Here is a 10,964-nt window from a genome sequence, read left to right as displayed (position 1 = left end):
ACACACACTCAGCCGCGGCTGGACATGCACACCCAGCGCCGGCTCCGGGCGCGTGCACACGCAGGTAACGACACTCACCTGAGCCCGTGCACAGGGCGCCTGTCGCCTCGGGAGCGGCGGCCTGGCGGCCTGGGCCGCGGAGGGGCCCCCTGTGCTGCGGGACTGCGGGAATCGGGAGCAGCCCCAGCGCGGACCTGCGAACTGAGGTGATGGCGCGTCTTCCTTAAATCCCTCCCCCACCCCGCACCTCCGCCCCCTAGGCTCTCGCCGGGGAAGCCAGGAGAGAGGGGCCCCGGGCGCGGAGCACACGCGGGCGCACGCCCCGAAGCGAGCGCGCCGAAAGGGGCGCCGGGGTGCCGGCGCAGGAAACTTGGGCGAAGTTAGTTGCAAGTCCCGGGCGGAGGCCCAGAGGACCGAGGAGGGGACGCGGCCGGTGCTGGGCCCGCCGCGCTGCCCGGAAGCCGGGCCGCGCTCCACGCCCGGTGCGCTCCGGGAGCCCGAGTCGGCCGGAGAGCCAGGAGGGGCTTGGAGCGATCGGAGCCGGCATGGCTCGAGGGACAGCGAGACGCGGCGCTTCGGCGAGCCACGAGGATTTCCTTTGAGGCCCGGAGATCCTAGACTCGCTCAAGCCTCATCCAACCTCCTTCCCCGACCGGCAGCCGGAGAGGAAGACCCACGAGGCAGGTCCCCCCGCAAAACCCCAGCTCATTAGGGGGGTTCCCGTCAGCGCGCCCTGCCTGCCCCGAGTGAGGAAGACCGGCTGGTGCTGCAGTATTTGTATTTATATCCATTGCTGCGCTCTGCGTTCCCTTGGTGCGCCCGGACCCTCCTCCGTCTCCCCCCTCCTCTTCCTCCTCCGGGGCCACCTCCCCTCCTCCCCCCACCCCCATCTGCTACTGTCAAATGAGAAAGTCACCGAGGAGAACCCAAACACTCCAGCCGCCGAGAGCCCCCTTTGGCACTTGGCAGCGCGCGGCGGCTGACTCCTCTGCTCAACCTGGTGGAGCCTCCGAGACGCAAGTTTCCCGGCTGCTGTGCCTTTAACAGAGAAAAGACCGAGGACGGGGAGAGCGCTGCCCGGTGGCGGCTACCTGCGGGGAGTTCGCGAGCGAACGCAACTGGAGAGAAAGGACAAAAAGAAAGCAAAGGGCAGACTGCCCCCGTGGGGTGGGGACACCGCCGAGAAGTTATCGCGCCCCGGAGAGGATTTTCCCGAGCGCCTGGCCGGAGAGAGCAGGGCGGCCAGGGGAGCGGCGCGGCCCGGGGCTGGTCCCCCGGCCCCCTCCTCCCGGGCGGGAGCGACGCCGGGGTGCGAAGTGGGGCGCGGCGAGCGCGGCGGGCCGATAGGGTCCCCGCGGACGGCCAACATTGATTTCCTCCGGGCCGACAGCGACGGCGCGGGCGGCGGCGGCGGCGGGCTGCAGCCGCGGCACGGCGAGAGCATGTCCAAGCCGGTGGACCACGTCAAGCGGCCCATGAATGCCTTCATGGTCTGGTCGCGGGCTCAGCGGCGCAAGATGGCCCAGGAGAACCCCAAGATGCACAACTCGGAGATCAGCAAGCGCCTGGGCGCCGAGTGGAAGCTGCTCACCGAATCGGAGAAGCGGCCGTTCATCGACGAGGCGAAGCGCCTGCGCGCCATGCACATGAAGGAGCACCCAGACTACAAGTACCGGCCGAGGCGCAAGCCCAAGACGCTGCTCAAGAAGGACAAGTTCGCCTTCCCTGTGCCGTACGGCCTGGGCGGCGTGACCGACGCCGAGCACCCGGCACTCAAGGCGGGCGCCGGGCTGCACGCGGGCGCGGGTGGCGGCCTGGTGCCCGAGTCGCTGCTCGCCAACCCCGAGAAGGCGGCCGCCGCCGCCGCCGCGGCTGCCGCCCGCGTCTTCTTCCCGCAGTCGGCCGCCGCCGCCGCCGCCGCCGCCGCCGCTGCCGCCGCCGGCAGCCCCTACTCGCTGCTCGACCTGGGCTCCAAGATGGCAGAGATCTCGTCCTCCTCGTCCGGCCTCCCGTACGCGTCGTCGCTGGGCTACCCGACCGCGGGCGCGGGCGCCTTCCACGGCGCGGCGGCGGCGGCTGCAGCAGCGGCCGCGGCCGCCGGGGGGCACACGCACTCGCACCCCAGCCCGGGCAACCCGGGCTATATGATCCCGTGCAACTGCAGCGCGTGGCCCAGCCCCGGGTTGCAGCCGCCGCTCGCCTACATCCTACTGCCCGGCATGGGCAAGCCTCAACTGGACCCCTACCCCGCGGCCTACGCCGCCGCGCTATGACCCCGCGGGGCCGCCTCGCGAGGACCGGTGTGCACACGTGTACATATGTATAGGTACGAGCTCTGCGGCCTCCCCGAGCGCCCTCCCGCGACGGGGGCCCCGGTTTGTATGTACATAAGATGTATAGGTGCCAGGCAGAGGCAGAGAGGCCAGTCGGGGCGCGAGTGGCCGAGCGCGCGAGTGCGCGGGCGAGTGTGCGTGTGAATTCACAGGGTCATTTCAGACCTGCACCCCGGCAGACAACTTTAAAGAGGGCAGTTGTATCTCGCAGCAGTTGATGTTTGCTTTGCACTTCGGAACCTGTTGCGTTATGGCCCACAGAGGTGGAGGAGTAACTTTTTGATATGTTGGGCTTTCCAGCTTTCTTTGTTGGAAGTTTATTGTCGGTTTTGTTTTTGTTTCCCATTATCTTTCTTTTATTGTTATTATTCTTTTCTCCTGGTCGCTGTTGCATGCACTCTGTTCAAATGTTGGGTCTGAAATGGTTGGCACAAGGGAAAAGCTGATCTGTGTCATTAGTTTCTCGGAGCGGGATGGCTCTGAACAGCCTTGCTCCCTATTTGTACCATTTGAACTTTGCAAAATCTCTGTTCTCTCAAGCAGAACCCCCAGGCCGGATCCATTCTTGACCAGTGACCGGCTCGAATCTGGCCTTTTGTGTGTGAGATGATCACGGTTTCTTTTGTTTATCATAGCATATGCAAATCAGAGCAAGAGCTCTTTCTCAAGAGCAAGGACGGCAAACAAGAAATATGTGTGAGATGAAAAGTTGTCAATTGGATTTTCTCCCTTAAAAAACAAACAAACAAACAAAAAACCGCTAGAAGTCTCCCTGAGTCCACTCGCTTGGATTTTTGACACAGTTTACACAGAAAGAGAAAAGGCATTATTCCTATTTTCCCCTTATGACTTGAGTTTCACTTTAAGATTGTAAATGTGTATATGTCCTTGAAAACATTAAGTCTGAAAATGTGTTATTTGCGTTGCCCTAAATCTGAGTCGGTTTTAGACTCTAAAACATTTTGAACAAATGTCAAAGTTAACTTTTAAAAATTGCGGGACTATTTCAGAACCGCAATTTTATCTAAGATTAAATCAGACTTTTTTTGTCTGAGTGGTAATTATATATTTATTATTTAGCAAAACAAAACAAAAACCAGAATTGTTTTGACAGATGCCTCTCTGTTTCAGCTAGCATTTCTCCAACTCAAACCGTTTAAATGTGTTTTGGAGTTCCCTCCCTAACTAGCTTATTTTTTAGATCACCTGCAATTCATTTGCAAATTATGATAAAACACATTTTAGAGAAAAGAACCTCAGTTGTAGCTTTTTTTCTTTTTAAATGTATATATTTTGACTAATGTTTGTGAATGAAGTTGGCTAACATGTATTTAGTTTCATTTTGGCTTTATGTAATATAAAGTTTTAAAAAGTTTAAGTATTGGTTTTAACCTTTATGTGTAAATGGTTTTCTTGTGTGATCTTCTAATTTAATATTAGACGTCTAAGCTATATCTGTAAATTAGAATCCGACTATCACTCTGTTCATTTTTTTTGAACAAAGAGTTTAAATAAAGCCTGAACCAGGGAAAAGAGAAAATCCTTTATTTCTTGTTGAGTTCCTAACAAGATTTTTATCTGAATTGCCCTTACGTGCCTGGTCCAGGTGAAGTGTAAGGTATCCTCCAAAGGCAGCCTTTGTTTCACTTTTGAATAGATTTACTAGGAAATCTAAATCAAGCCATTGTTATTCAGAGCCAAAAACCTGATTTATCACATTTTTAATCGTGAATAGGAAAGAAGATAAAAAAAAAACAAAACCAAGTAGTTGTATTATCTTGGGGGGGGCGGGGGGCAGGGAAGGCATTCATGAACCAGTAGAACAGAGCCCATTGAAAACATCCAGACCGTTTAAAGCATTTCACTAGTTTCCAGTAACATTTTAAGAGGAGAAAGTTGCCTGACCACTTTATCCTGTTAGTTGGAGAGCTCCACCGCTTATATCAGTGTAATTTGTTCGTGTATCTTTGGCATATTCCTTATTTACACCTTAAGATTTTAGTTGTAAGGATAATCACTGCTAACGACATTTTACAACTTTGGGCCTCTTTAAGGCTTTATTCTGTCATGCTAGTGGCATTAAAATAGAAATATAACAAATTCTAATGGAGAGGGTTGAATTTCCAAGGCTGGACAAGTTTCCACTGGAGAAAGGTTTGAAATCGTGAAGGATTTTAATATTAGAAAAGAAATTATAGGGCGCCAGGAAGAATATCAGAGAAAAAAAATTAACTGTAGGGACACCTTTATTTTCGCCCCACCAAGATAGAAATTCTCAAGATACAAGACTCAACTAGTCCTAAACTAGTTTCTCTACCGACAGAGACCGTCTCTGGAGCTCCACGTCTTTATAAGCGATCCAACTCTTTAAAGTCATTGTTTTTCCCCAACGGAATAATATTTTAAGAACCATGAAAAGTTTTGGAAATGTGAAAAATAGGCTCTGCTGGTTTGACCCTGATTCACTAATTAAAACGATCCCTCTCCTGTTATTCCCCGAGCTCTTTGCAATATTATAAGTTAATTCATATGGTTCTGAGCGATTATGCAAAACTAATTTGGACTGTCCAGGGGTAATTATCCCTGACACGGTTAATTAAATCCTTTCAAGGCTTCGTCTTTCCCTTTTGTAGCAGCCCATCACTTCTCAACACGGAACTTCCTGCGGCTCGCTGGAAATCACCCCAGTCCTAAATCTTAGTCACCTCCCAGAGCCTTCCAGCTCGGCCCCGCCGGCCGAAGATTCCCCGCCCCCTCCCGTCCCCTCCCCTTTCCCTAATGATCGGCGTTTTCTGGGAGCAACGCTCCGGAGTGTTGATGAACGAGAACAGGACTAGAAAGACGGGTGAGGGAGGGGGGAAGGATGCCGCGGGTGAGCACACGGGGTCACACAGCCAACAGATTGCGCGGCTGTCTGAGTAGTCCACAGGCCTACAGGGGGGACTGGTTTATCCCCACCCCGATCCCAGTGGTCTTGCTAACAAGTTGCGCCTGGAGAAAGTCTCCCTCCGAGTTAGACTGTGCAGAAGTAAGGGGGTGCGACTCGGGGGCAATAGGGCATGGAGAAAGGGCCGGGTGTGTCTGTGAGGGTCAGAAAGTGACCCGTAAATACAGCCCTCGGACTAGGCAAAGAGCTGTTGCGTGCTCGAGATCTGTCTCTCTCTATCCATCTCTATCTCTTTCCCCTCTTCTCTCCTCTCCTTTCCTTCCTTCCCTTCCTTCTTTTTGCTCTTCTACATTTTCGTTCCTCTTTAAGGTTTAAAAAAGCTACGACATTCCTTAGGTAGTCTCTCGGTTGCCTAACGGCTTTAAACAACCCTCACACCCGAGGGGCCAGGAGTGTTGTGTTGCCCTCGGGCTTTGAGCAAACAGGTGGAATTGTTCTGTTGCGGCCGTAAGGACCAGAGCTGGGGGCCGCTGCCGTGCGAGGGATGGCTTCCAGGGAGCAGTGGGGCTGGCTGCCGTTGTCACTTCATTTGACAATTTCCTCCTCCTCTTCTCCCCCCACCCCCACCCCCCGAAGAAAGTAGAACGAAACAGCATGGATCTCTCTTTCCCTCCCCGCCTCTGGGTAGCCTAGGCGAGGGGCGCAGAAGATGGAGAGAAGATTCGACCATCTTCCCTGAGCAGAGAGGGACCCGCGCGCCAGCCAATCAGAGCGCGGCTCTGCCGCTCCCCGCCGCCGCCGCACCTCGGGGAGAGTGAAGTTCCCGCAACTGGCCCGCCCGAAGGATCCGTGTCTTTCTTGTGCTCACAGCCCAGCGGAGGCAGAGAGAGCGCCAACCAAACTTTATTAATCTCTCCCCGTTCTTTCTCTCTCAGCCCAGTGCATCTCAAAGGTCAGCCCTCTTCTTTTAAAAGACTGATATCATTAATTCACTGACAATCCCTCCACCAACCCCCCATTCTTTTTTTCTCTCTTGCAGGAAAAAGAAACGGGGGGGGGGGGACTAGTGAAAAGAGGGGTTTTTTTATCCTTTTTTTTTTTTTTTTTTTGTCCTTCAGTGGGAGCGTTTAGACAGTCGAGGAGGTTTTGTCCAGGAACAAAACGCAGGGTTGGGAGGTTTTGTGAGAGCGTTGTTTGTTGAAGTGGAGCTAAGAAAAAGCGGCGGCTTTCTCCTCATTGTGAAGAAACCAATCAGTGGTATTTGGAAAACTGTTAGCATTGTGCACTTCTTCTGTGTCCATTGTGAGGCGTTTCTTTTCACAAGGTTTTTTTTTCAGCCGATCCAGCTGGCCGGAATGAATAGCGGTGCAATGTGTACACGCTTTGTCCCTCCGGCCTTCAAGTAGCCCCCATTGAATAGACTAAGTTGACACTGCGTGACAGTGAAACAACATAATAAAAAATACATGAGCCCCTGAATAGGAGCAGGCGCATAAATAAATAAAATGGGTGACCAAAACTGGATAAACTGAATGACAAAACGGTGAAAGGGGAACAAAAAGATATTTAACACGCTACATTAGCATTAGAATGCGATCTACAAGGCAGAACAATTGATGAATAGGTTTACCGGCCAAGAAAGAAATGGACTAAATGCCCTTTGAATAGATATGCTTTTTGCAAGGGCTTTGAATAGATATGCTTTTTTTTTTTTTTTTTTTTTTTTTGCAAGGACTGAAAGGGAAAAGGTAAAGATGAAGCTATGCAAATGAGCGGGGGAACTTTTTATATATATTCTTTAAACACACACACACACACTGTGGGAGGAGAGTGCTGCCTCGGGGTGTTTATAGAAGCAATAGTTGCCATTATTAGCATTGTCTGCAACAGATAGAAATTGAACAGGTTGGGATAATATAGGGTAGCAGTAATTATTCTTCTAATTAATGGTCCTTTGCTACTTTAAAAAAAAAAAAAGGAAAGAAGTAAAAGTTATGCAGAAGTTATGTTTCCTGTGTCCCTTCGCCCAGCGTTGGAATCCGTGGAGCGGCAAGTCTGGCCATTCCAAGATACACTCTGATTTTAGAACATTCCAGGGAGCCGATCCTTAGACTCAGGGTTTGGGTCCTGCTTTCCATTTATACTGCGTTTTTGAGAGTCTCATACAGTGTCTGGTACGTGGTAGGTGCTGAATGAATAGTTGCGGAATGAGTGAACGCATGTAAGTTTGATGGAGGAACCCTGGCCTCCTGTTGATGTCGGGGAGGAGTAATACCAAGGATGGCTTTCGCATTTCACCGCCCCAACCTCCACCTTATCTAGGGGAGCGGTCCAAATCCTGAGGGGTTTTGTCTTCAGTCTACCTGGGCCGCTGCACAAGATGTGAAGACCGAACAAGTGACGAGCAACTACTGCCCCCCCATTCCTCACTCTGTCCTCACCCCCAAATCTGCCCCAAAGCTTGTGAGCAGTCCCATCTGGCTGCGTAGAACATTGGACCCACCCCGTTAAAGAATTAGAATACACTTAAAGCTTAGCTCTCTCTCGCGGGCTTCTCCCCTTGGCTCCTACCCCCCTTTCCCCTCCTGGCTTGTAAGCCTTTGACTGAACCCCACGCAACAGGGAACCTCCTGCCTGAATTGCTGGCGGAGGCAGGGCGCGAACCCGCGGAGATCTGGGCTGTCCTCAGGCTCCCTTCGCTGCCCCGGAGGCGGGCGTCGGTAACCTTGTCAGTTGTTTTATGTTCAAGGGTTGACCGCCAAGCCTGCCTGGGTGCTGGGCCACCCAGCCGTCGAACTTTCCAGTGGCTTTCAGCGCTGCGCAAACTTAAATGAATAATGCAAATTATAGACGGCCCAGCTGACACGTCCCTGCGAACGCGCGTAGGTTCAGAGGGCGCTCTGAGTAGCAGCTCTCCCGACCTCCCCGACGGCCGGCGGGAAGCTGGGTTCTGAGAAGCAGTGACAACTGCTTCTGAATTGTTGAGACAGAAGGGGGGGTGTCCCGAACTTTAAAAGCAGTGTTCTCCCCCCCCCTCTTCCTTTTAAAGAAGCAGTTGAGCCTTACCAAGTGACGGGGGTCGCGCGGAAGCCTCGCATATTTTAAAGTGTAACCCGAGCCTTCGCGGTTTCGCCTCTACTTAAAACATTCAAGTTCCTAGAAACCGACAAATCTGAAAAACTTGCAAAGGGTTCTATCCGGATAAACCCGTTGGGAGTCACTCTGAGGAGATAAAAAGCACAGAGATTGGGGTGATGGGCAGTTGTGGGAGGCAGTGTCCTGTTGTTCCAGGTTCCAGGTGGCCACTGGGCCTTTGGAAACCGCCTCAGCGCAGAGCAGGGAAGTGGTACCCACTAGGCAAAGACTTCAACGCCTCCGTTTTTGTGACCGCCCCCCGCCCCCGCACTCTCCCCAGCCCCTCACTGCACGCTTTGTCAGGTAGACTCCATCACCCTTGCCGCGGCTGCCCCATCATTCACACTTGACTGGAGGAAATAAAATCGGCTTTGGTTTTTTAATTCCTTCTGAAGATTTCTCTACCTGATTTCTACCTCCTTTGGGCTCCTTGCTTGATTGGGGGAGGGGTTATTTAGGGACTTTTTGACAAACAGAAGAAGTTTAGGTACTAATTGTAAACACCCCGTTGCTCTCCTTGAATGTATTTATTGTCATATTAGCCGAAGACTTGGAGACACATGGCCTATTACTCATTTCAAGGCTCTAGGCAAAGAATTCTCCTACTGAGATCGACCAGTAAAACCAGATTTCTTAAGGGAAATTACGAGGACGTCTTCAGTCTCTCTTTACAAAATGACGTTAATGGATTGTCAATTTCATTTGCGCACCCTCCTCTCTACCCACCTCACCCCAGCATTTTATTTTGGGATCACCCCAAGGTAATTAGCCACTCGCAGAAAGCTTGAAATCCCGAAAGGAGAGGCACAGCCGAGGATAACAGAGACCAAGTGAGGCTTTTCAGATCGGTTGCTCCACGGGGGCCATCTTTTCATACGGTCAGCAGTGGAGAGAAGTATGTTTGCAGAAGACGGTGTACCTTTAAAAGGGCTCTCAGGGGGTGGGGGGTAAGCTTTTTGCTTCCTACAATGTCACCACGGTGACATCCGCAGGGGACCCAGCCTGTCCTCCATGGAGTCCCCCGCAGGTACTGCCACTGAGCTCAGGGGACTCTTTAGCTCCTTTCCTATTTGCCCTGTGGGTATTTCATGTCCAAAGCTCATGCACGCGCACATGCTAAGAAAACACACACACACACACACACACACACACACACACACACACACACACACACACCTGGTTTGGAGCGGACCCCGGTTTATGTATCACCAGATGGTAAACCCCGAGCTTGGGAGTAGTCTCCGAGATTCCGGCAGACATAGAAGGTCTATGCGGACATCAGGAGTCGGAGGAAATTGTGTGGGATTAGAACCGCGCTCAAACACACACGAATTTTTTATTATTATTAATATTTTTAAAGTTAACTGTATTTCTAGAACACACGCGAATTCTGCCCAACAATCGTTTGCGCATCCGCTCTCCCTCGCTCTCTCCCACTTGGCCGAAGTTTTGGTAATGGTGTTTGTTTTGAACTGGATCATCTAAATGGCCTAGACGGCCTCCCTCTGCCTGCACAGACCGGCTCAGTGACTGGGAGTGAGACAACGCACGTAGAGCCTGGGAGGGGACATGGAGAACCACTTCAGGGAAGCAAAGGAAAAGCGGGTGCCGGGCGAAACGGAAGGAAGGAAGGAAGGGAGGATAAAAGAACAAATCAGGACGAGAAAAAGAGCTGCCTTACTACTGACACTCCCTCTTGCCCTCAGGTTCAACACCTGGGGAAGGTGCTGCCAGGGCTGATGAGCGACGGGACACGCCGAACGGCAGGAGGAGGTGAAGGACCGCGGACCTCAGCCGCCCCCGACACTACCTCCTCCGCCAAGCCCCTGCTGGTTCAGCCCCAACTGGGAAAAGATACTGCCCCCTCGGGGAGGGAAGGCACCGGGAGGCGATGATCACGCGGGCCCTGGAAGCTTCCGCGTGGCACGGGGGGATTTGGAAGCAGGGGAGGGTCCTGACAGTGCCCTCACCCAGACTCGGTGACCCCTCCTACAGATGGAGGGAGTCACGTTAGAAAGACGAATCTCTAAAATTGGGGCCAGCCTCTCCCCCACGATATTAACTCCCGCGAGCCCACAGTGGGAAACAGACTCTGTGCAGCCTGAAACTTACTTAAGAAAATTAAATCACAATTACGAGGCGACTTTAGAAGAGGGGTCGGTACCAGCGAGGGACTGTGAAACTCAAGCTCCTTTTCCTTCCCGGGAAATCTGCCCCCGATAGACCTTCAGGACTACCAAGGAGCTCGTCCCCAGCTCCATCGGTGAGACAAGAGCCAGCGGCAGAAAAGAGGCCCCTAGTTAATGACCCACCGGCTCCTCAGCCACCGCCCCGCCTTCGGCTGCTCGCCGCGGGGGCCGGGGGAGACACAGGCGCCCACAGCTTTGCCCCAGACCGAGGCTTCTTTGCGCTTCTGGATGCCCACTTGCTATTCCTCCTTTTCAGGGGCTCGTTTTTCTCCTGCAAACCTAGCCCTGAGTAAGTAGTTAGAGCGGCTGATTAATATGTATTCAAACGGGCTGTTTAAGGCGGCGTGAATAAACATGAGCCCGCGGCGGCGGCGCCCAGCCGCTCGCGCTTGCCTCTTCGGACGCAGAGAGCTGGAACAG

The 10,964-nt window shown here is 52.8% G+C and overlaps 1 protein-coding gene across 1 annotated transcript; it reads left to right on the top strand.

The window, feature by feature from the left end:
• Window positions 1-623: 623 nt before the first annotated feature.
• SOX21 (SRY-box transcription factor 21) lies at window positions 624-3,880 on the top strand. The gene has a single exon (XM_033843456.2). It carries the CDS (start codon window positions 1,443-1,445, stop codon window positions 2,271-2,273), a length of 831 nt encoding a protein of 276 aa, XP_033699347.1. The 5' UTR covers window positions 624-1,442; the 3' UTR covers window positions 2,274-3,880.
• The last annotated feature ends 7,084 nt before the right edge of the window (window positions 3,881-10,964 follow it).

This window comes from Tursiops truncatus, chromosome 18, assembly GCF_011762595.2.
Source record: "Tursiops truncatus isolate mTurTru1 chromosome 18, mTurTru1.mat.Y, whole genome shotgun sequence".
In the NCBI taxonomy this organism is placed as follows: domain Eukaryota; kingdom Metazoa; phylum Chordata; class Mammalia; order Artiodactyla; family Delphinidae; genus Tursiops; species Tursiops truncatus.
Note: the sequence above shows the minus strand (reverse complement) of the source record. Positions and strands in the feature narration are given on the sequence as shown.